The sequence below is a fragment of the Tachyglossus aculeatus genome, chromosome 11 (genome assembly GCF_015852505.1).
Source record: "Tachyglossus aculeatus isolate mTacAcu1 chromosome 11, mTacAcu1.pri, whole genome shotgun sequence".
NCBI classification, from domain to species: domain Eukaryota; kingdom Metazoa; phylum Chordata; class Mammalia; order Monotremata; family Tachyglossidae; genus Tachyglossus; species Tachyglossus aculeatus.
In genome coordinates this window covers 66,573,982-66,599,980 of record NC_052076.1, presented here as the reverse complement: position 1 = coordinate 66,599,980, position 25,999 = coordinate 66,573,982, and the positions used below count along the sequence as shown (strand labels likewise).

The window sequence follows — 25,999 nt, the reverse complement described above, 5'->3', positions numbered from 1 at the left end:
TATTTGTTAAGTGCTTACTATGTGCAAAGCACTGTTCTAAGCGCCAGGGAGGATACAAGGTGATCAGGTTGTCCCATGTGGGGCTCACAATCTTAATCCCCATTTTGCAGATGAGGTAACCGAGGCACAGAGAAGTTAAGTGACTTGCCCAACGTCACACAGCTGACAAGCGGCGGAGCCAGGATTAAAACCCATGACCTCTGACTCCCAAGCCCGGGCTCTTTCCACTGAGCCACGCTGTTGCGATCTTGACCACCCAGACTGGCTTGCTATTTTTCAAGATTCCCCATATTTAAAGCCTTAATCAAATATGAAGCAACGTGACGTAGTGGATAGAGCACAGGCCTGAGAGTAAGCTCATGGGCTCTAATCCCGGCTCTGCCACTTGTCTGCTATGTGACCTTGGGCAAGTCACTTCACTTCTCTGGGCCTCAGTTACCTCATCTATAAAAGGGGGATTAAGACTGTGAGCTCCATGTGGGACAGGGACTATGCTGTATCCACCCCAGGGCATAGTACAGTGCCTGGCACATAGTAAACACTTAAATACCATTACTATTATTATTATTATTAAATCACATCTCCTCCAAGAGGCCTTCCTCAACTAAACCCTCATTTCCCCTACTCCCCATTCCTTCTGCATCACCCTTGCACCTTTTTTAAATGGTATTTGTTAACCACTTACTATGTGACAGGTACTGTTCTAAGTGCTGGGATCGACACAAAGTAATCAGGTTGGACACAGTCCAGGTCCCACATGGGGCTTACGGTCTTAACCCCATTTTACAGATGAGGGAATTAAGGCTATTTTATGAGGAACTTACTGTGTGCCAGGCACTGGAGTAGAGTCAAGCTAATCAGGTGGGACACAATACATGGCCCACGTGGGGCTCACCGTCTTAATCTCCATTTTACCCGATGAAGTAACTGAGGCACAGAGAAGTGAAGTGACTTGCACAAGGTCACATGGCTGACAAGTGGCAGGGCCAGGATTAGAACCTAGGTCCTTCTGAATCCCAGGCCCATGCTCGAGCCACTAGGCCATGTTGTAGCTCTTTATTCACCTCACCCTCAGCACCAAAGCATTTACGTACATATCTGTAATTTTCAAGGACTGATGAGTTTCAAGCAAGCCATTACTTGGGGAATATCAACGTGATAATAACAACAACAATGTGATAAAATCAGGCCTTTTATGAAGTTAATCATGTTGCCATTATAGCAAGTTATCACCTGGAAGGAAAATACATGTTCAACGAAGGAGAATCTCTGAACTGAGTCCCCTGGTTTTTACTTCCCAGACTAACCACAGAATTAAAGCTTGGTTTTACTGTCTAATTAGCTTTAGAGCTAATTTACATTTGACATCTCTTAGATACAGTTAAGACATAAAGTATTGCATTTGCGGCTTCACATCCCTAGCTAATTACCAAAATGCCAACATCACAAGAACTTCCAAAAAAAGTCTATTTAACCTGTCTCTTTAATGGGGCATTATTGTTTTAAAAGGCTGACACTTTACCTAAAAAAACCCAAAGAAAAACACCCTAATCCTTCAAGTGTACTAGACTGTAGGCTTGTTACAAGCAGGGAACGTGTCTGCTAAATCTGTTGTCTTGTACTCTCCCAAGTGTTTACTTCAGTGCCCTGCATATAGTAAGTGCTTCATAAATACAATTGATAGATTGATTACTGCAAATCGACTCGATTTCCTCTCCTTTATTTTGGAAAAGCCTCAATACCATGCCATGCAGAGATGGGGTACAAAGTGTGCTGGGCTGTAAGCTTCTTATAGGCAGGGAACATGTCTGCTGATCCTGCTGTATTGTATTCTCCCAAGCCTTTAGTTCAGTGCTCTGCACATAGTAAACACTAAATAAACAGTGTTATTTAGTGTTTAGCTAAATCAATCACAAATTGATTGTTTGATTGATTACTGCAAGTCAACCAGATTTCCTCTTTCTTTTCTTGGAAAAGCCTCAGTACCAGGCACAAAACTTGTGATGCCTCTCGAGTGCTTTTATTATAGATAAAATAAACTCCTGCCCTCAATTTACAAATCCTTACCAATAATAGGCTGAAAATGAGAGTAGTTTTTCGAGATCACAATAAGCTGACACAGGTCTATTTAGAAAAAAATTGGTGCTCCACAAATTCTATTCCCACGAACACAATTGAGTTTAATGCTATTTGCCATAGTAATAAAATGCACACCCTTAAAGATTTCACTTGCATTTACAGATTATTGACTATTTCAGTGCTTTTTAGATATTGTTGAGCTCAGCATTCAGATGTAACATTCAAAATAAAGACTTTCAATACGTCCGACGCTATTGTGTTTTCTAGTGTAGTGTTGAAGCTATACCTTAGAAATCGTTTATGAAAACAGTTTAAGACATCCGGAGAAATGGTGCAGGTGGGATGGGAGGTAGGGGAGGGAGTGAAGATATCCAGATATAGGGGTAACCTAGTTGGTATCCTAGTGTTATGGGATTATACGAGGCTTTGAAGGAGCAGGGAGAAGGAAACATGGAAGACTGATAGGAAAGAAAAATAGGAGTTAAGCTGCCCCAGCCACAATCCTGAGATTCACCACAGAGAAGATGGCTGTTTCTGCTTGTGCCTTATTTTTGAATCCTAACAATGGGGGCCTATAACAATAATAATAATAATAATAATAATAATAATAATAATAATAATAATAATAATAATAATAGCATTTGTTAAGCACTTACTATGTGCCAAGCACTGTTCTAAGCCTAAGCACTGGGGGGGGGGGGGGCAACAACAAGGTGATCACGTTGCCCCACGTGGGGCTCACAGTCTTAGTCCCCATTTTACAGATGAGATAACTGAGGCACAGAGAAGTTAAGTGACTTGCCCAAGATCACACGGGTGACAATTGGCAGAGCCGGGATTTAAACCCATGACCTCTGACTCCCAAGCCCGGGCTCTTTCCATAGGGAAACTGGGGAAAACTCTTGTAGGCTATAATTGCTTTGTGGGCTTTTTTCAGCTATGTGATGTGGCGAGGTACTGTTTTTACTGCATGATTTACTTTAAAATCCACTGCACGCCATGAATAATAGTAAAAGGATTTTACCGTAATTCTGAAATCCACAGACACCAAATGGGCTCAGACAGACATAACCCGATTCTGGTTGTCCAAATTGGTTTCATAAGCTTGAAGAAAGTGAATTACCAGGAAGAGAAAATAAATGTGAACAACAAAAGGTATTTTTATGTTTTCTTGGAGACGCTAGTACAAGGACTTGGCCAGGGCTTTGTTCTAAAAGTCCGGCCATTCATACTATTTGCTGACAAGTTCATATCCCTAGGTCAGACAAGTACAGGGGAAAAAGCCCTGGATGAAGGAAGAAGAAAGGAGAAGTAAAAGACAAGCAGGGCAGACAGAATGCAGGTTATCCTGGGCTCATATCCCCCAGAATCTGGTATGACTTCAGGGTGTAGGCTTTACTTGTCATCAGTAACATGGAAAAATAGCAGGAATAATTCTAGTCATACCAACCTTCAAAGTGTAAAGACTACTTAGATGATTATTGCTACCTAGACTTGGAAGCTTATTTTTATGTGTTGGTTTGTCATAAAAGCAGGCATGTTTCCTCAGTGTTGGAGAAATATGGAAACCTACAGAACCTTGTTACACCACTATATTATGGTATTTATTAAGCACTTACTATGTGCTAGGCATTGTACTAACTGCTGGGGTGGATACAAGCAAATCAGGTCGGACACGTTCCTGTACCATGTGGGGTTCAGTCTCAATCCCCGTTTTATAGATGAGGTAACTGAGGCACAGAGAAGTGAAGTGACTTGCCAAGGTCACACAGCAGACAAGTGGTGGAGCCGGAATTGGAACCCATGACCTTCTCACTCACAGGCCTGTGCTCCATCTACTATGCCACGCTGCTTCCTAAGACACTACCATCAGAGTAGTCAATACTTGCTCTCACAAATTCCAAAAATAAAATAATTCCTTCTTATAGCTATCCATAGGGATAGTAAAAAGAGTGGGCTAGAATTAGGGAACTAGAATTCTGTTTTTGTGCTCTGGCATAGATTTTTTTCTTTTAACTTACTGTGAAAATGGGGTTAAAGAGTTTGCATACTACCCAGTGGTGGAGTGAAGAAAAATAATAATTTGTGTGAAATGTACACATTCTTGGATAAAAAGGTCTTGCGGTACTAGAAAGAATATTTGATTATTCAGATGAGTTAAGAAATTAAATGTAGCACCTGCATATATGTATATATGTTTGTACATATTTATTACTCTATTTTACTTGTACACATCTATTCTATTTTATTTTGTTAGTATGTTTGGTTTTGTTCTCTGTCTCCCCCATTTAGACTGTGAGCCCGCTGTTGGGTAGGGACTGTCTCTATGTGTTGCCGACTTGTACTTCCCAAGCGCTTAGTACAGTGCTCTGCACACAGTAAGCGCTCAATAAATACAATTGATTGATTGACTGATTGATTTGTATGGCAGTGCCTTATTCAAGAATGCAAAATCTATGGATCTGTCCTCAAATGTAGCCCCATTGTGGGCAGAGATTGTCACTTTTTATTGGTGTATTGTACTTTCCAAGTGCTTCATACAGTGCTCATCACTGTACGATTGGATGAATGAATGAGTGAAATGTAAGATCAGGAGAAGTTTTGTGGCCTAATGGATAGAGCCAGATCTGGGTTCTCATTCCGGCTCTGTCACTTGTCTGCTGTGTGACCTTGGGCAAATCACTTCACTTCTCTGTATCTCAGTTACTTCACCTGTAAAATGGGGGTGAAGACTGTGGGCCCCATGTGGATCATGGCTCTTATCTACCCCAGAACTTAGAACAGTGCCTGTCACATAGTAAGCACTTAATAAACACCATAATAAAAAAGTTCAAGAATGGCAGCAAGCCAGAAGTCACAATTGGTTCCCGAAAGGACAGAGATGGGGAGAAAAGGGGCAGACTGAAATTCTCTATAGTTTTTATCTGAAGTTAAAGTTGCTTCTTGGGGATTTTCTGCCTTTATTTTTTTTCCAGGCATGGTTCCACAGGGAAAATCTCAAAGAAACACCTTTACCCAAAAGCAGAAAGCCATGTTTTGCCTTCTCCTGAGTTTGCTGCCATTTATAGATGACGGCATAGTGGATTGTAAGGGACCCACTAAGACTTCCCCATTGATCTGACTGACCAAAAAGTAATTTGCATCATCAGAAGATCTAAGGCCTAGCAAGCTACTATGCTATTTTAGCTGCCCTGAGACATTCATGGCAGAATGGCATTCATGTTGCACGGCAGAAGTGGAAATATTTTAGAGTTTCTTCCCATAAGGATCATAGGGGCTTTTCACCTTTCAAACAACATGCAATGACTTGAAATTTTGATTTAATTTTTGGTTGACTGGAATTTTCAATTCAGCTTTATATTCCCCACTGATTGATGGGTCTCACACTGTTCCTTTTATCTGAAGCTAATGACATACACTTGCCAGCTTGGCTGACAAATAAATAGGAGTGCGCCCGTATCTACTTTACTGAGAGACACAGAACGGGGAAGCTGAGTTGGAAAGAGGGACGCTTTTCTGGCTTCATATGCATTTATACTGAAAAGCTGACAGTTTGATCTGGCAGAGTGAGCTTCGTATAATGGAACTGGAAAAGAGTGACTCATGCATTCCTCTGCCTGATCTGATGATTAAAGATGAGAATTAGGAAATGTCCATCAGTAATGCTAATCTTTCTCACCAAAGGTCAAAAACAAACTTGAAGGAAAGAATGACCTTGCAATTGAGAATCTGGCTATTGAATGTGAGCTCAGAGCTGAAATTACCTTCCTTTTCTTTGCCTGCACAAAGCAGCCTTGTCCCTATAAGGACTAGCCTATACAATCAATCAGTGGTATTTACTGAGCACTTACTGTGTGCAGAACACTGTACTAAGCACTTGGGACAGCACAATACAAAAGAATTAGCAGAAACATTTCCCGCCCATAACGAGCTTCTAGTCTAGAGGGGAAGACAGACAATAGTATACTAGGAATCGGTTCTGTGATCATCAATCGTATTTATTGAGCACTTACTGTGTGCAGAGCACTGTACTAAGTGCTTCTGTGATGCACAAGCACACACTGGGTATCCGACAGCCAACGACTAGCTTGATATTTCTGGCTCCAAATTGCTTATATGAGATCTACTGACAGCATGAAAAGCGGAGATGAAAAATGCCTTATAAAGTAAACCTTCCAAGGTCTCGCTTTACTAAAACCCATCTGACAGAGCTGGGCTAGAAAGCAGCTGATTAGAGGTCTTTAGAGGAAGGGGTCTGTCAGGAACTTGATCTATTTCGACATGAAAGCTGGGGCACAAATCAATAACGAAACAACAATCAAATCATGATCAGTCTGGAATGCTATTCTTGTAGAAGGTTAATTTTGTTCGTCGGCATGGGCGATGATGGTCAAATGAAAGAAACCGAATCTGTGGGATTAAACCTTGGGAAAAGAGACTGAACCCAGGTACACTATTAGGATGGTGAGGGTTGGGAGGCGGGGAGAGAATGCAAACATGAAGACTCCTGAGTATTCTAATAATAATAATAATAATAATAATAATAATAATGGCATTTATTAAGCAGAGAAGCAGCGTGGCTTTGAGAAGCAGCGTGGCTCAGTGGAAAGAGCCTGGCCTTGGGAGTCGGAGGTCATGGGTTCTAATCCCAACTCTGCCAATTGTCAGCTGTGTGACTTTGGGCAAGTCACTTAACTTCTCTGGGCATCAGTTACCTCATCTGTAAAATGGGGATTAAGATTGTGAGCCCCCTGTGGGACAAGCTGATTACCTTGTACTCCCCCCCCCCCAGCGCTTAGAACAGTGCTTTGCACACAGTAAATGCTTAACAAATGCCATTATTATTATTATTATTATTAAGCACTTACTATGTGCAAAGCACTGTTCTAAGCGCTGGGGAGGTTACAAGGTGATCAGGTTGTCCCACTGGGGGCTCACAGTCAATCTTCATTTTACAGAAGAGGGAACTGAGGCACAGAGAAGTGAAGTGACTTGCCCCAAGCCACACAGCTGACAATTGGTGGAGCCAGGATTTGAACCCATGACCTCTGACACCAAAGCCTGTGCTCTTTCCACTGAGCCATGCTGCTTCTCTGCTTCAAACTAGAAATGAAACATAAATATTGGTTCCTATTCTTCCCCTGGAGGTGGGGAAACCGGGTTGGAGGAACATCCCTCCGTAGCTACAACTGAGGTTTGGGAGAACACTTCTCTCTACCATGTTCTGAATCAGAGCTGCTCAAGTCCAAAAAAAATTCATTCATTCAATCGTATTCATTGAGCGCTTACTGTGTGCAGAGCACTGTACTAAGCACTTGGGAAGTACAAGTTGGCAACATATAGAGATGGTCCCTACCCAACAATGACACAAGGGCCCGCTGAAGCTGGGAGTTGGAGTGAGTAGAAGTGAGTAAGTGTAGGAGTAGTAGTGAGTAGGAGAGGCTACTAGACAATCCGCTACTTGTCTGCTGTGTGACTTGGGCAAGCCACTTAACTTCCCTGTGCCTCAATTACCTCATCAGTAAAATGGGGATTAATAATAATAATAATGATAGCATTTATTAAGTGCTTACTATGCACAAAGCACTGTTCTAAGCGCTGGGGAGGTTACAAAATGATCAGGTTGTCCCATGGGGGGCTCAGGGTGCCCATTCCTAAATTTAGAGCCCTCAATAGCTCATGTTCCAATATTATGGACTGAACATGCCACCAGCATGAGCTGAAGATATCCAAGGTAAATGTTCATAAAAATGTAAGGTGACAGGTCACTACCATTAACTCTAATATCGGAAATGTACTGTAGCAATTCATTCTAAAGTGAACCCCAGAAAAATGACAATTTAAGATACATCATTTTTTGCAAGGCTGAGACTCCTATATCAGATACAAATATCCAATCAAATCCTACGAAACTGATATCTTCATCTTTGGGGGCACAAAATTAAAGGGAAAGATTAATATTTCTCAAGAAAGTCAAACTGAGCAGGAGAAAGCAATAATAATAATGGTACTTGAGAAATACCATGTGCCAAGCACTGTTCCAAACACTGGGATAGATACAAGTCAGTCAGGTTGGACACAGTCCCACATGGGGCTCACATTCTTAATCCCATATTACGGATGAGGTAACTGAGGCACAGAGAAGTTAAGTGACTTGCCCAAGGTCACACAGCAGACATGTGGAGGAGCTGAGATTAGAACCCAGTTCCTTCTGACTCCAGGGTCCATGCTGAATCCATTAAGCCATGCTGCTTCTCACATTAAGTAAACATCATGGGAATATTTCTAATGAAGCCTAAGAAAGAACCTTCACATCAGATTAAGTAATTCAAGGGAAGATAGAATGGCAGGTTTTGACATCCACTGTCCCAAAATTTGTACTGGCCATCTTTGTAAAGTTGCTAGAGACTAAAAACAATAACAAAATACTGGAAACAAGTTAAATAAAGTTCTATGATGAAGGTTAAGACTCTGGAGGGATGACTCATCCAATCCGGTTCTCTTAATTACAGCACTCATTACACAATGTGTACTTGTAACAGCAACTCACACTTCACTTCTATACAGCTTCTCTAAGGAGAAATTCTTGACTTCAAAAATAAAGCGCTTTGTAACTGTACTATCCTACACTGTAAGGTCAAGGACATCAAGATATTGGAGTTGAACAGACTGAAGAAAACAGAGCTTGAAAAACACCCAATTTAGATCGGATCCATTGTACTTAAAGATAGTTTTCTAAATCTTCAATGGAATAATTTTAGGGAATTTACATAAAGGTTGTGCTTTCTGTTTTGGGAAGTACTATTGTTTAATTCACCTATAAAAAGAAAAAAGAGACGTGAAACGTAACCATTAATAGCAGAAAAAGTCTTTTTTCATGGCAGTACCGCCTTAGTAAATCTTCAGTTAAGCTTCCCAGGGAAGCATAGACTTGCCCTTGTTTTTACATAAAATTAAGAATGAAAAGTGGCAAGAGCCTTGACAAAGATGATCTGAGAACAACAGATTTTGCTCCGTGACATCAGCATTAGATCCACATCTTTTTGCAGGTGATGCTCTGTGGGAATCCAGATTCGCTGAGCTAGAAGAATCACATCCTTCTCATGAGAACATGAAACTTGAAACACAGAAAAACACAGTGCTGAGTATTTACGTGAATCACGCTTGTTAGATTCTACCGGATGAGTGAACCATTTCCAAATTAGGCATGTCCTGAGATGTGCTGCATCTTTGGGTTATTACTATTCCCTTATTTCTCATCCTAATGCAGTAAGTGGAAACCTTCTGGCTCCGAAGCGTCACTGTATCTCCAAACATCCTCGGACGTAGCTCACTCACCATCTACAATCTGGCCCGCTGATTTGGAACATCAAAAGGAAATGTGTTTAACTCACCCAATTCGTATTTTCAGCATGCCACTAAATAGCTCGGGGTTGTTGGAGATGATCCAGCCAATGTGAATGACAAGTTCTTGCTGAATGACGGCTTCCCTCTCATCGTGGGTACTACACTTGTGATAGATGATGTTCTTAATCACTCGAGGAGACAAGGGATTGGAGATCACCTCTTCCTCATGCCCAAAGGCCCCAAGAGTTACCTAGAAACAGAGCAGAAGATCTCCTTTCGATCCAGTAGCCTCCTGACTGATCAAAGGAGAGGAGAGACAGTTCAAAGGTGTGGGTGTCAGAGGGGCTAAAATTCCGGTTTAGAGGATCCGGGCCATAACTGATTTCACTGCTGATTTTATCACAAGAGGTTCATGCTAGTTAAACTAATAATTGTGACGATTAGTAAAAACAAAAAAAATCAGTGAGAAAAGGGAAGACCTGGCAAAGGAATGTGTCAACCTAGTTGGGGAGGTCAGAGTTAAGCCAGCACTGCTTCACTGAAGGCTGGGTGATAAATTCGGACCAGTAAGTGGGTTGGGGTTAATAGCTAGTGGGGCTCAGATTTATGCCCCATCTGGCTTAGCTGACCTGATATTTAAACACCATGCTGCCAGTATTTTTGTTTTTTGAATGGTACTTGTAAAGTGCTTACTATGTGTCATGCGGAGTGCTCTGCATGCAGTAAGCACTCAATAAATACAACTGAAGGAACAAATTGCACGGCACTAAGTGCTAGGACGGATACAAGGCTGGACCCGGTGCATGTCCTATATGGAGCTCACAATTTTAATCCTCATTTTACAGACGAGGTAACTGAGGTTGCCCAAAGCCACATAACAGGCGAGTGGTGGAGGTGGCATTAGAACTCAGGTCCTCTGACTTCTAGGCCTGTGCTCTTTCTACTACGCCAACCACTTCTCTTTTGCTGTTAGTGCCTCACATATACTGTGACCTGGCTGAATTTATAGCATTAGATGCTGAAATTTTACTAAACATCCATCCATTTGTCGTCTCTTTGTAAGCCAGATCTCTATGGAGAGGGCTGGAATGAGATGATGGTAGTCTGGTCTCGCCCAGATGACATGCTGGTCAATGAGATGACTCAGGTGGGAAGAGGGGGAGGCATCTCTAATACCCTCTTGAAGAAAACTACAGCTACCAGAGCAGAAAATAACCATAAAGGCAAAGGCTGGAATAACATAATAATAATTAATAATCATGGTATTTGTTGAGTGCTTACTATGTGCCAACCACTGCTCTAAGCGCTGGGCTAGATACAAGGTAATCGGATTGTCCCATGTGGGGCTCGCAGTCAATCCCCATTTTACAGATGAAGTCATTGAGGCACAGAGAAGTTACATGGCTTGTCAAGGTCACACAACAGACAAGTGGAACAAGTAGCGGAGCTGGGATTAGAAGCAGCGTGGCTCAGTGGCTCAGGAGCCAGAGGTCATGGGTTCTAATCCTGGCTCCGCCACTTGTGAGCTGTGTGACTTTGGGCAAGTCACTTAACTTCTCTGTCTCAGCTACCTCATCTGTAAAATGGGGATTAAGACTGTAAGCCCCACGTGGGACAACCTGATCACCTTGTTCGCCCCCCCCCCCCCCGCTGAGAACAGTGCTTCGCATATAGTAAGCACTTAAATACCATCATTATTATTATTATTATTATTAGAACCCACATCTTCTGGCTCCCAAGCCCATGCTCTTTCCACTAAGCCACGCTGTTTCTCATCTCCTGGGTTCTTCCAAGTCAGCCATACCTCTATTTTCCTGACAGTCTGGAATCTAAAAAATCCCAGAGTGGGGGTTTATTCTACTGATATGTAGCAGTAGTAGCAGCAGCAACATTCAACAAGAGCCCACTATGTGAAATGCACTAAAGGCTTAGGGACTGATATGGAGTGCTGGCATTTTGCTATATCACAATGCACATGGGGGTCTCAGAAATCTAACAGTTTTTTAAAAAATCAAAAATTCAGTATTTTCCTTTTGTTCCTTGGAAAGGCAGAACAATCCAAGGGAAAAATAAACCCTAAGCTAGGAAACCAGAGACTTGACTTATAGTATAGGACTGACTGTGAGAACTTTCACAAGCAACTTAACTTCCTTGCTTCAGTTTACCCATCTGACAAATGAGAAGAATGTTGACTGCCCTGGTTTGTTGTGAGGACAAACTGAATAATCCAGAGATTCTCTGCAGATCCCCATTTTGAGCAGAGAGGAAGAGGAGATCTTGGGAATGGAGGATATGTCTCTTCCTGGAGCTTGGACAAGAGCCCATAAAAAGTCTTTAACTATGGGGCCCACGTTACTTCTACCACACAGATTCAATGGTTCTTATTGAAATTTTCTTTCAGGAAAGCTCAGCAATGCACACAGTTTCCCAGCGAGGAAATGAAAACAAGCAAATAAATCATCACAATGAAACTGAGATCAAACCAAGTGAGTAAAATGCAGATTAAAAAAGGAAAAAATAAAAAATAAACAGCAGCCCCACTCCATGCTCCAGGCACTGGTTCCTCACAGCATTTAAGTATTTCATGTCTATTTCTTTAATTTGGAGGAAAAATTTCATTTGGATGAAATGACCAAGCTATTTTGGAACCCCAAATTCTCATATCTTATTCTTTTTGAATGATGTAGCTTCTAATTTTGTAAGCACTCAGTGGATGAACAGAATAGCCTGGCCCCGGCCTCATGACGTTGCCCTCTGAGAATGGATGTTACTTCGTAATTCTCCATCTCTAATTTTGTTTGATGATGGAAACCTTTTAGTATTATCTGCTCTGAGAATCACTGAGACCCTGCCCTCTCAGCGATGACAGAGAATCCAGGGGTTTGGAAATGAGACTATCCCGTGTAAAAAAAAAGCTTCTGAATTGGGTAGGTCTGAAAATTCTGAAAAGTGGGGACTTACCTGTTTGCCCTGAACCAAAACATTAGTAATAGATGGTGCAAGGCTGTCCACTACTTTACTTAAAAGGCTTGCAGCAGAGCGCACCACTGACCTGAGGGCAAAGAACAGAGCAATTCCACTGGAAGTCATTTAAATGAATTCAAAGAATGTCTGAATGCTGTCTTGGAATAGCGATAGCTTTCTAACACATTTTAAATCTGACAAGATTTCTCTTTCATGGCATATTGCTTAACCGTGTGGCTGACTTCTTATTCTGTGGAGTAAATGGTTCCTTGCAGAGAGGACACAAGGAGGGTAGAGTTGGGCATCTCAAACTACCCGCTGTGATGGAAAGGACTGGCCGCCCTTATTCCTGTCAACCACGTGAAAAAGAAACTGGCCAGCATAACCATTATTAGTTTTTAATTAGGCCATTATCGTGACCCTTCTGGGGTCAATACCATGACTGACAGTCCGAGTACTTTTCGAGTTTTTCAATAGGTGATTTTGCTTCTGAATTTGGGCAGGACGCCCATTTTTTTTTTTTGAAAAATCATTAAAGATGCTATTCTGAAGAGGAATGAGAATGGCTTTATATAATGTATAAAAACGCTCATTCTTTAGGCTTGGCTAGAAGAGTGGACTAGATATTAAGTTGAAGTACATGCAACACAGCACAAGGGGACTCGTGTATAACGTAGGGACCAGAACCTTAACTGAACAGAAGGGTATTCCGTTAAGTTAGTAAAACAACGAAGTTGACTCCCGTTTTGGAGAAGCTATTCAAGACCAAGCGCCAAAGCGTTTCAAAGTGAACGTTGTTCATATCACCAAAAATGCAGAGTCAGTCACACATTTCGAGCAGTAGCATTTTCAAATGGGATACATTTTACCTGTTTCCCAAGTACCAGTAAAGTAGTAATATGTGGGGCTATAGAGGAAGAAAATTTCTGTGTAAATGCAGCACCATAGCGTAACGCCAACCTAGGTGTGGTACAGGATTACCACAAGAGGGAAAAACAAAGGAAGTAAGACTTCGTGTGTGTGGAGGGGAGGTTAAAATAAATAGAAATATTCAGCATTTCTGCTCCTGTCAATTATGAAACACAATAAAAATGCTTATAGGATGGAAATTAAAAGCTGCGCTGCTAGCTACAACAAGCCACTCCAGCGAAAACAGAAGTGGGATACTCATATGTGGAAAGAGAGCTAAAATAATTCCAGAATATTGCCTTAATGTGTTCGTAACTTTTAAAGGGGAAAGTGCTGTTCTATGACAAAAAGAGCATACCTGTTTAATGTTCTTTTATGCTAAAATAATTAATGAAATAAAAATTCTCTATCCTACCTTCTAAATTCTGCCAGACTTTTCAAGTAAAAATTATTAAGCTTAATAATTTCAAAATGCAATAAGCAAGAAAGAACATTTTAATAGCTGCATCTCTACTTCCTCAAATTAAAGCCAGATGCTCTACTCCCTACGGTTGAGACCACTTTGACTAACTCCAGCTAATTATTTTTCAGACTACTACCATCTTCAGTACACTACAGAACAGGTGAGGTGGGTAAAAAAAATTGCTATTCTTTCCCTTTCCAATGAATTCATTTCTAAGAGCTTTAATACCACTTACCAGGATCAGTTCCTCTTCTCTAAATCAATAACCACAAGCCAAGAAAAATTAAGTTTTAAATTAATTTTTTGAGAAGGATACTGAATACGAACCAAAGTTTTTTACTGCCAGCTCTTCTATAGACTCTTTCAATATGATCAGAAACAGTTCCTGAACAGAGAATAATAGTGTTAACTGGTTATTTATGACCATCAAATTTGCCAAGAATCTGGAAGTTTGTGGTTAATGTACATCTACTTATTTCTACGCTTTTTAGTGAATGCAATTTAACTTTTGAAATTTTATGTGTGTGTTGAAGCTTAGAGATAGATGTTCCTTAAGCCTCTCGCTTATTTTACAAGAAACTCCCTTCTCATGTATAACCAGGAGCCTGCCACTCTTCCCAACTTGGAAGCCCCACTAAATAAATCGTATCTCCTCCAAGAGGTCTTCCCTAATGAAGCCTACGGACTGTAAGCTTCTTGCAGGCAGCGAACATATCTACCAAGTGCGTTACTTTGTACTCTCCCAAGTGCTTAGTATGTGCTCTGCACACAGTTAATGATCACTAAATATGATTGATTGATTGACTGATCGAAGCCTTCAGTTCCCCAACTTGACCGGTCTTCAAAATGGGAAATGTGGAACTTCATATTTCTGAAGAAAATTCCTGAAGCTAAGGATTATTCACATTTAACTATATTAGGCATTATTTTGTGGTTGAAAAACATGTTCTGGGAGTAATGACTTGGTTTATTGGTATCCTCACCCTTCTGACCCAGGATAGTCACAAATGGCCGGGGCTCTTAGCCCAAATTTTAGCACTACCCAGGATTGGACTAATATTGGCCACTTGAATGTCCTTAAAATGCCATCAACCCTTCACTTATGCTTACTCCACTGCCTGGAATCCTCTCCTTTCACATCCACATGAGAAAAAGCATGGAGGAGAGGACAGAGGACTGGCCTTGGAGTCAGAAGGACTTGGGTTCTAATCCTGGCTCCGCCACTTGTCTGGGGTGTGACCTCAGGCAAGTCACTTCACTTCTCTGGGCCTCAGTTACCTCATCTGGAAAATGGGGATTAAGACTGTGAGCCCCATGTGGGACAGGGATTGTGTCCAACCTGATTTGCTTATGTCCACCCCAGTTCTTAGTACAGTGCCTGGCACAGAGTAAGCATCTAACAAATACCATAATAATAATAATAGTAACAATAATAATAATTTATCATTACTATTATTATCCAACTAACCTGCACTCTACCCCTCTTCAAAGCCCTACTAAAACCGTATCTCCTCCAGGAAGCCTACTCTGATTCAACTCTCATCTCCCCATCCTATTTTCCCTCCCAACTGTGTCACCCATGCCCTTGAGTCTGCATCCCTTAAGCACTTAGGTACTCACTACACCCACTGAGCTCCCGGATGTACCTTTAATACTTGGTTGCTTCCCCCACCAGTAATTTATTTTAATGCTTGTCTTCCCCGCTGGACTGTAGGATCCTAGAGGGCAGAGATCATGTCTGCTTATTCAACTGTCCTCTCCCAAGTTCTTAGTAAAGTGCTTTGCATTCAGGAAGTGTTCAATAAATACCACTGACTGATTGCTTAATAGGTGCCTTGACTGCTCTTTCAACAGTGGTGATGAAGGTTCCTTTTTGGCTTTCAAAACAGAAGCATTTCAAGACCACATTGGTTAAAAATGTGTGTGTGCGTGTGTGTGTGTGTGTGTGTGTGTGTGTGTGTGTGTGTGTGTATGCACATAATTACATATCAAAAGTTCAGTAGCCTATAAACACCATCCAGTATATGGCTGGGCATGATTAGAAATGATTTATTTTCATCACCCCATTAATGCATTCTTGGAATACAATTTCATTAATGTTATACTGCCTTCCAGAATCTGTGGCAAAACAAGAGAAGTCTAATTCTTACTGACATCTCCCCTCGATACCGATCTTGAAAAATTAAAGTAAAAAAAAAATAAATAAATAAAAGCCTGTCAATATGTGACTACTGAGCCTTTTGGGGGATAACATGCCCAGGCTTGAAATCATGTGCTGTTCCATTTGAACATGGGAGATTAAATACATTATCACCCAAAAAACACTTGTGCTCAGAATTAAAATCAAGCAACCCTGCATGAAAACAATTTAGGAGTTGATACATTAAACAGCTCATTCCACTCTGTGGGGTATGAATGTGAATTTTCCATTTAAAAGTGAAAACTGCCTTAATGGAGAGGAAAATAGCTAGGCAACTTCTTCCGTGTATCCCCATTATTCATGTTCATTAAGAGTACATGGGAAACTGTTTCTTCTACTACCTAGAAAAAAAAACCCCAAAAGGCAATCATACCTTCCTTTGTGATGAAAGTGGGGCCTTCCCTTTTGAGTAGAATGCCCAACAGTATGGCTTGACTTGCCAGGCAGTTGCAGTCCTGTAAGAAGATAAATCACCATGTGTCACTAGCAAGCAGCGGGCACCAGAATTCCCTCTTGTATCAAAAAAATAAGTTAAATGGTAGAAAGAAGGAAAGTGTCACAACGGGGAAAGGAAAGTGAAATACAGAATAAATGATTAGTACTTGGCTATATTTACATGGCTAAATGACTTTTCACTGGAAAAGACAATTTTTAACAAGCACTCTAGAGTAAAGCACTAATCTATTGGGCTAACCCAATTTGGCAAATGGAATACTTGAAGTTCACCTTCAATTAAACATGTTCAAAACAGAACTCACTATTCACCACCCAAACCTTGTCCTCCCTTTGTCTTTCCCATCACTGTAGACAACATCTCTATCCTCCGTGTCTCACAGGTCTTTCACGATGGGAATGCCCTCCATTCATCTCTCTCATTCAACCCACATATTCAATTTGTTGCCAAATCCTGTAGGTTCTAACATCACAACATCACTAAAATCTGCCCTTTCCTCTCCGAACTGCTCCTTTGCTGATCCAAGCGCAAAGTATATCCTGCCTTGACTACTGCATCAACCTCCTCGCTGACCTCCCTGCCTCCTGTCTCTCCCTATCCCATCCTTACTTTACTTCATTGCCTGGATCATTTTTCTAAAAAAGATACAGTCCATTCTCCTCACTCCTCAAGAACCTTTAGTGGTTACCCATTTGCCTCTGCATCAACCAGAAACAGCTTACCATTGGCTTTAAAGCACTCAATCAGCTCTTCCCCTCCTATCTTACCTTGCCGATTTCCTACAATCCAGCCCACACCTTCTCATTGTACCTAAGTCTCATCTATCTCACTGCCTACCCCTAGTCCACATCTTCCCTCTGGCATGCCTCTTTCTTATATGATACATCACAACTCCCTTCAAAGCCTTATTTAGATCACATCTCCTCCCAGAGGTCTTCCCGAACTAAGCCCCCATTTTCCCTATTCCCTCTCTTCGGCATCACCTATGCACTTGATATTCACCTCATCTTCCGTTCCAGAGCATTTTTGTACATAATATGTAATTTATTTTAATGTCAGTCTGCCCCTCTGAACTTTAAGCTCCTTGTGGGCAGGAAATGTGTCTATTGTACTTTCCCAAGTGCTTAATACAGTGCTCTGCACATAGTAAGCTCTCAATAAATTAATTGATTAAGCCCACCCAGAGAACCCTGACATCAGCACTGCCTCTTGATCAACAGATTGCATTTCAGGCTTTTCACCCCATCCCAAACTAAACATGTCCAAAACAGAACTCCATATCTTCCCACCCAAACCCTGTCCTCCCCATGACTTTCCCATCACTGTAGACAATACCGCTACCCTCCCTATCGCACAAACCTGAAGCCTTGGTGATCTCTTTGAGTCACTTTCTCTCATACAACTCACATATTCAATCTGTCAACAAATCTTATAGTTTCTAACTCAAAACTGCTAAAATACGGTCTGTCCTCCATATCCAAACAGTTACCGCATGGATCCAAGCACTTATCCTATCCCACTTTAACTACTGCATCAGCCTCGTCGCTGATCTGCCCGCCTCCTGTCTCTCCTCAGTCCAGATTGCTGCACGGATTGCTTTTCTTAAATCAGTTCAGTTCATGTCTCTCCACTCCTGAAGACCCTTCACTGGTTGCCCATCGATCTCCGCATTCAACAGAAACTCCTTACCATTGACTTTAAAGCACTCAATCAGCTCGCCCCCTTCTACCTTACTTCACTGATCTCCTACTACAGCTCGACCCATCTACTCTGCTCCTTTAGCTCCAGCTTGCTCACGTGTCCCGATCTCATAGTTTTCATCGCTGAGCCCTTTCCCACATCCTCCCCCAAGCCTGGAACTCCCTCTGCCTTCACAGATGCCAGACCACCACTCTCCCCACCTTCAAAGCCTTATTAAGGTTATATCTCCTCCAAGAGGCCTTCCCTGATTAAGCCGTCTTTTCCCCACCTCCCTCTTCCTTCTGTGTTGTCTATGCACTTGGATCTGTGACCTTTGGGCATTTGGCATTCACCTCATCCTCAGCCCCATAGCACTCATCTACATATCTAATAGTTATTTATATGTATGTATATATTAATGTCTGTCTCCCCCTCTAGACATCAATCAGGCACATAGCTATACATTATTCATTGCTCTTAATTTCTGTCTAGAAAACTGTACGCTCGTTGTGGGAACGTGGCTACCAACTCTTTTGCATTGTTCTCTCCACTCAGTAAACACCCTTGATTGATTAATTCCAAGTCCTGACCCTTTGCTTTGCTAATGTCCTTGGAAGCTCTAAAAAAACAACAATCCTATCAATTATGAATGGCATTAAGAGGAAAAGGAAGGGTCTTTGGCTAATTAGCTTTAAAACATTTGCATACTGAAAGAGAAAAAAAATGGTTCACAAAAAGAAGATACTATCATATAAAAATAATTGGCACATTAGCAAAACTGAAATGATATCTGGTAAGGAAAAATCAGTATTCCTGAGCAACACCCCGAGGTTTGAGGATGCAAACGCAAAGGAAAACTACAGCTGTTGGGACCTCAAATGAATGGAGTTTGGTTCCATCCTATAAATGATCAAGATGCTACCACTGTAAATCCTCTATTATTTGCATTGTAAATTCAACTAAAACATTTCTGTTACTAAGAGCTATGGGATTCGGGGACTTTTTTTGGATCTCCCCCAGCCCCTGCAGATTGACCCAAATCAGGCCATCCTTTTTCTGATAGGGTCCTTAAACTGACCAGACACTATGAACTCAGAGGGACCCATTTAACCCCAGTTTGTCACAAAAACCTTGCTCATTGTCTCCATTCATTCATTCATTCATTCAATCATATTTATTGAGTGCTTACTGTGTGCAGAGCACTGTACTAAGCACTTGGGAAGTACAAGTTGGCAACATATAGAGATGGTCCCTACCCTACAGCGGGCTCACAGTCTAGAAGGGGGAGACAGACAACAAAACAAAACATATTAACAAAATAAAATAAATAGAATATGTACAAATAAAATAGAGTAATAAATATGTACAAACATATATACATATATACAGGTGCTGTGGGGAAGGGAAGGAGGTAAGACCGGGGGGATGGATAGGGGGACGAGGGGGGAGAGGAAGGAGGGGGCTCAGTCTGGGAAGGTCTCCTGGAGGAGGTGAGCTCTCAGTAGGGCCTTGAAGGGAGGAAGAGAGCTAGCTTGGCGGATGGGCAGAGGGAGGGCATTTCAGGCCCGGGGGATGACGTGGGCCGGGGGTCGATGGCGGGACAGGCGAGAATGAGGCACGGTGAGGAGGTTAGCGGCAGAGGAGCGGAGGGTGCGGGCTGGGCTGGAGAAGGAGAGAAGGGAGAGGGAGAGTCTCCCTCCATGACTTAGGTAAGAGGTATGTCAGCATGCAGCCATTCGGATGAGAGAAAGAGACTCAGAGAAAGAGACGCATATCCCCACTGTCCTGAGAAACTGGGGTGCAGGAGATGGATGCTTGCTCCTCCAAATCCAACCCATTGAAGTCAGCAAGTTCTACCTCCCCTTTGTCTGCACAGCTGTCAAATGAGTGGGTGGAGCTAACTGCCTCCTTTCCCCAGCTTCCCTTCCCAGAACAGCTCTGGCCTGCACTTCTGGCTCCCAACTATCCATCCGGTTGGTCTTCTGCTCTCTGTTCACTTACTGAAGGGGAATTAAAGAAAGGACTTGGCACAGAGCAGGTGAGGTGAGAGGGAAAACCCCATCCTCAGAAAGGATGGGGTGGGGGTCATAATCTTGCTTGGGAGTGGGAAGTTATACCAGAGTGCCTTCTAATGTTGCTTTCAACTTAATATATTTCAGACTACATTAGCCAGGAGGCAGTTTAAGCGATACACTGCCAACACAGCCTCAATGAGTTCTACTACTGTTTCTGTAAGTAAAATGTCTTTGAAAGTCATTTACTCTATTGATGCCTCACTTTCCTCGTCTGTAAATGGAAAGAGGGACACCTACGTACCTCACAAGCTCAGACATTCAAGACATCATGACGCTGCCTGACCCAGAGTAAGGTGAGGCAGAGGACCCAAGCACATGGGGAGGTCCAAGCTCACCCAACTCAATCAATCGATATTATTTACTGAGCACTTACTGTGTGCCGAGCATTGGACTAAGTGCTTGGGAAAGTAGACTATGACACAATTGATGGTCTTGATCCCTGCCCAGCATGACCTAGCGGGACTCAGAAGGACCTGGGTTCTAATCCCGGCTCCGCCACTTACCCGCTGTGTGACCTTGAACAAGTCACTTCACTTCTCTGGGCCTCGGTTTCCTCATCTTTAAAATTGGGAGTCAGTTCCTGTTTTCCCTCCTATTTAGACTGTGAGTCCCACATGGACAGGGACTGTGTCCAACTGCATTTACCCCAGAGCTTAAAACAGTGCTTGGCACACAGTAAGTAATTAACAAATACTCCCATTACTACTACTGCTACCGCTATTATTATAATTATTATCATCATTATTATGATCACAGCAGCTCTGACCTGGGCTCAAGGAAGGTAAGTGGCTAGAGTAGGGATCCAGGCCACAGAAGACTGTCAGGGTGGCAGCAGCATGAAGAGGTTTGTAGGGTTAGTTACTCTTGGGTTAGAGAAGACCACCCAACCCACCATTGCCATTAATTTCCCCAGGCCCAGCAACGGCGATGACCCCTATCAGGAATTCTGGCCCAAGGCCCGATGATAATGGCAGTCCACAATCCTGGCTGCACCATCTCGTGAGCTGGCCACCAAGGTGGATTCTGGAAGCCTCTTCAATGGCCGACTCAAAAAATGGCCTCCCTCAGCCTGTTGGGGTCCCTGGACCACTGCTCCTCTCTGATTGTTCTCCTTTCTCTCCCTTTGGTCACTGATACATAGTACAAATAATCAATTTATTTTCCTTTCTGGTTCTTCCATTTAAAATGGCATTGATTTAACTGCTCTGTGCCTCAGTTACCCTATCTGTAAAATGGGGATTAAGACCGTGAGCCCTGAGAGGGACCAGGGACTGTAGCCAACCTGATTTGCTTGTATCCACTCCAACGCTTAGTATAGTGCTTGACACTTCCTCCTTCCTTCCCTTCCCCACAGCACCTGTATATATGTATATATGTCTGTACATATTTATTACTCTATTTATTTATTTATTTATTTTACTTGTACATATCTATTCTATTTATTTTATCTTGTTAGTATGTTTGGTTTTGTTCTCTGTCTCCTTTTAGACTGTGAGCCCACTGTTAGGTAGGGACTGTCTTTGTATGTTGCCAACTTGTACTTCCCAAGCGCTTAGTACAGTGCTCTGCACACAGTAAGCGCTCAATAAATACGATTGATTGATTGATTGATCACTATTATAAATGGTTCAAATTCCTTCCTTTGGTCACTCTGAAGTGGAGCTTTTCAGGGCTACTCAGTGCTAAGGTCAAATGACAGAATATGGAGAGGATGCGGTTTGAGCAGAGAACCAGCGTGCAGGGAGATCCCAATATTAGCCCCAACTCTCCTACACTCCTTTCCTGGCCTAGAGCAAGCTACTTAACCACTGAATCTCAGTTTCCCCATTTGGGAAGTTAGGCTGATAGCACTGTTTGGGCACTTGCCTCAGAAGAGATCTACGGGGATTGCTAATTTGCATCGGGAATGTGTCCTGAAAGTGAAAATCGCTAATCATTACTGATGACACCAGTAACTGCCTGGTGCAGTGAGACAGGACATACCTCAAGGCTGATTACAGTAGTCCCTTGGTATCTGAGGGGAATTGGTTAGAGAAACTCCTGCAAATGAGGGGACACGGTGAATACCACCTGCCCGCAGTGGGGGCTGCACTTACGCACTGGAAAGTTTATTCCACAACTCACAGCTATCCAGGAGTAGGGAAGTCGGGAAGCTGGGAGATGAGGTGTCCTGCCAGTCTGTGAAACAGCACGGCCAAGTGGATGGAGCAGGGGCCTTGGATTCACAAGGTCATGGGTTCTAATCCCAGCTCTGCTGTGTGGCCTCGGGCAAGTCACTTCACTTCTCTGGGTCTCAGTTACCTCATCCGTAAAACGGGGGATTGAGACTGTGAACCCCATATGGGACCGGGATTGTGTCCAACCCGATTTACTTGTATCCATCCTGGTACTTAGTACAGTGCCAGGCACATGGTAAGCACTTAACAAATACAGCAATTATCATTATTATTAGTATTATTACTATTACTGTTATTATTTTCAAAGTGACAGTGGAAAGTATCACCATCCGGAATATGGGTACAGCCAACCACAAACCCAAAATCCACTAATGCCAAGAGACTCCTCATATTGTGTTCTCCCCAGAGGGCAAGCGGCGGGAGAAGTGATCCCCACCCAGACCTTGACAGAGAACACTCTGCCTCACTCGATCCTCACACTTAGTTTTTGAAGAATCTCGTGTGTTGCTCTGTTTTTCCACTCAATTATGTTTATATCGGGTTGCTGTTCCAGTTCAGGAGCGTTTGGAGTACTGGCTTGCCTCTTGACCTTTGAATGTTTCGGCAATTCTAATTCCTCAAAGCTCTTAAACTCTGGAAGCCTGAGAAGTTAAAAAAATTTTTTTCAATTTTACACGTTTACAACATCATCTAAAAAGAGTGAAAGAACACCCCTAGATATCTCAGAGTACTCACTCTTCCGAATCATTGATTCTCAGGAAGTCAAGTTGTTCGACAACAGCTCCTGATATTAGTGTCTGAAATAAGCAAGAAAAGATTCACATTTAAATAATGCTCTGCAAATTGTAAGGCTGGTGTAACTGGATCAAAACCAGAGCAAATATGTAGTCTTCACATACAGGAAAGGGAACATAAGAAGCATGAGAAGCAGCATGGCTTATAATAATAATAATAATAATAATAATGGCATTTATTAAGCGCTTACTATGTGCAAAGCACTGTTCTAAGCACTGGGGAGGTTACACGGTGATCATGTTGTCCCACGGGGGGCTCACAGTCTTAATCCCCATTTTACAGATGAGGGAACTGAGGCCCAGAGAGGTTAAGTGACTTGCCCAAAGTCACACAGCTGACAGTTGGCAGAGCCGGGATTTGAACTCATGACCTCTGACTCCAAAGGCCGTGCTCTTTCCACTGAGCCACACTGCTGAGTGACAAAAGCACGGGCTTGGGAGTCAGAGCTGTGGGTTCTAATCCCGGCTCCACCACTTATCAGCTGTGTGACATTGGGAAAGTCACTTAACTTCTCTGTGCCTCAGTTATCTCATTTGTAAAATGGGGATTAAGATTGTGAGACCCACGTGGATCAACCTCATTACCTTGTAGCTACCCCAGTGCTTAGAACAGTGCTTGGCATATAGTAAGCGCTTAATAAATACATCATTATTATTATTACTACAAGATGACTGCATTTTATTCCAATATTCATGAATTCTCAATGGCAGTCCTGACACTGTAAAACCAAAATAACTTACGGTGGTCTCCTATAAAACATCAAATACAATTATTCACCCTTGATGACACGCAAATTCGTGAAGCGTTCCATATTTTTTCCCTTCTAGACTGTGAGTCCACTGTTGGGTAGGGACCGTCTCTATATGTTGCCAACTTGTACTTCCTAAGCGCTTAGTACAGTGCTCTGCACACAGTAAGCGCTCAATAAATACGATTGAATGAATGAATGAATGAATGACCGAGGAAACAACTGCTTATTCCCATGTATCCATTTCAGGCTCTTTCATTTAACCTTAAAATTGTTCATTTTGGAACAAGGCAATAGGAGACTGATTTTTTGCCGTCACTTCAGAAATGAAAGATTGCTGTGACATTCAAAAGAATAAAGCCATCTCTTAATTATTAAGACTCATCATCTAGTTTGCGTACTACCAAACTTTTGCTACCTCTCCTCTGTCTGGATAATTACCTCTGGGCATTTCACCTCCATCAGAGGAATGGGGAGGGAAATTCAAAAGATATGGAACTCAAACAGCCCGTCTCGTGAATTGTCACAAGTTTAGCTGGTAAGGAGGGTTACTCTTAATGGACAACGTGAGTGCTTTGTGCATGGATTTTACTCATCTGGGCTATTTTGGCCACCACCATTCTATAGATAACAGAAAATTATATGTAAACAGATCTGGTTTTTGTTTTTGTTCTTGTTGCTACTGTTTTGTTTTTACAAAATAGGTCTTCCCTTCAATCTAGACAATATTTTTGAGACACTTTACTCATTCATTCATTCAATCATATTTATTGAGCGCTTACTGTGTGCAGAGCACTGTACTAAGCGCTTGGGAAGTACAAGTCAGCAACATATAGAGGCGGTCCCTTCCCAACAACAGGCTCACAGTCTAGAAGGGTACTGTAGAAACATACTCCCTACGCTTCATGCTTATTGATGAAACTTTGCAGACCCAATAGATGGATGTATGGATTTCAGAGCACCTGTGACTTCTCTACATTCTTTATAGCTGTCCTTCATAAGAAGACACCTGAGGGTGAAATTTGCCTAATAGTGCACATTTGGCTGAAAAGACTAATTACTGTAGTATTTGTTAAGCTCTTACTGTTCTAAGAGCTGGGGTAGATACATGATTATCAGGTTGGACACGGTCCCTGTCCCACAAGGTCTCAAAGTCTTAATCCCCATTTCACAGATGAGGGAACTGAGCCACAGTGAAGTGAACTGCCCAAAGTCATACACAGTCTGACACCGAGGCCTATGCTCTAATACGGAACCCCCAGTCCCAGCAACCCTGGACAACAAAAGAAGACAGTCCCTTGTGCTCTTGTGTTTAATATTTGCCGTGCCTGGCACTGTTTTCTTTTTTGCCTCCTTGTCTCTTTGTTTCTTTTGAAAGTTTTTCCAAAAACAGCCCCTTCCTTATTGAGAGTGGCATGTCATATCAGTGTATCCTCAGAAAATAACTCCGGGTTTTAAGGTGAGATGCAGGATTGTCTAAGGCTTTATTTTACTGTGGCCAAAATGAATCTCTTCCACTCTCCTTGCTCTCATTTTTCCAATTTCAGGTCTCCATATATTAGTAGTGTGGTCATCTTGCTGATTCGTTTATTCAATCATATTTATGGAGCACTTACTGTGTGCAGAGCACTGTACTAAGTGCTTGGAAAGTACAAATCGGCAACATATAGAGACGGTCTCTACCCCACAACGGGCTCACAGTCTAGAATGTTCACTCTCTTCAAGTGTCTCACCCAGTGTAGCCGTGTTCAGATCTGCGAACCAGATTGTCTCTGTTGCTGAATTGTACTTCCCAAGCGCTTAGTACAGTGTTCTGCACAGAGTAAGTGATCAATAAATACAATTGACTGAATGAACGAATGAACCCCACATTCTAGAACTTCACATTTAGAATTTTTGGGACCTAGCATAAAGTGGGTGATCAATAATTACCTGTTGCTAATGGAGAATGCTGTAGTGGAGCCATAGTCAATGTGTGGAAATAATGTGAAAATGGTTGGAATCGCTAGAGTTTTGGTTGATCTTTCAAAATTTGCAACGGCCCCATGTACTGATAGACAAAGCCCAAATATCATACATATATACATATTGTCTACATTTATATAAGC

The 25,999-nt window shown here is 42.2% G+C and overlaps 1 protein-coding gene across 3 annotated transcripts in view; it reads right to left on the bottom strand.

The window, feature by feature from the left end:
* The window catches only part of PHKB (phosphorylase kinase regulatory subunit beta), a 261,142-nt gene that overhangs the window by 16,611 nt on the left and 218,532 nt on the right, over window positions 1-25,999 (bottom strand). For all 3 annotated transcript variants that reach the window (XM_038753617.1, XM_038753619.1, XM_038753618.1), the window contains 6 exons: window positions 23,084-23,145; window positions 22,827-22,989; window positions 16,336-16,417; window positions 14,090-14,147; window positions 12,388-12,478; window positions 9,474-9,676 (listed from right to left, as the gene is read on the bottom strand). In XM_038753617.1, the coding sequence (XP_038609545.1) occupies window positions 9,474-9,676; window positions 12,388-12,478; window positions 14,090-14,147; window positions 16,336-16,417; window positions 22,827-22,989; window positions 23,084-23,145 (659 nt within the window). The remainder of the gene's footprint in view (window positions 1-9,473; window positions 9,677-12,387; window positions 12,479-14,089; window positions 14,148-16,335; window positions 16,418-22,826; window positions 22,990-23,083; window positions 23,146-25,999) is intronic.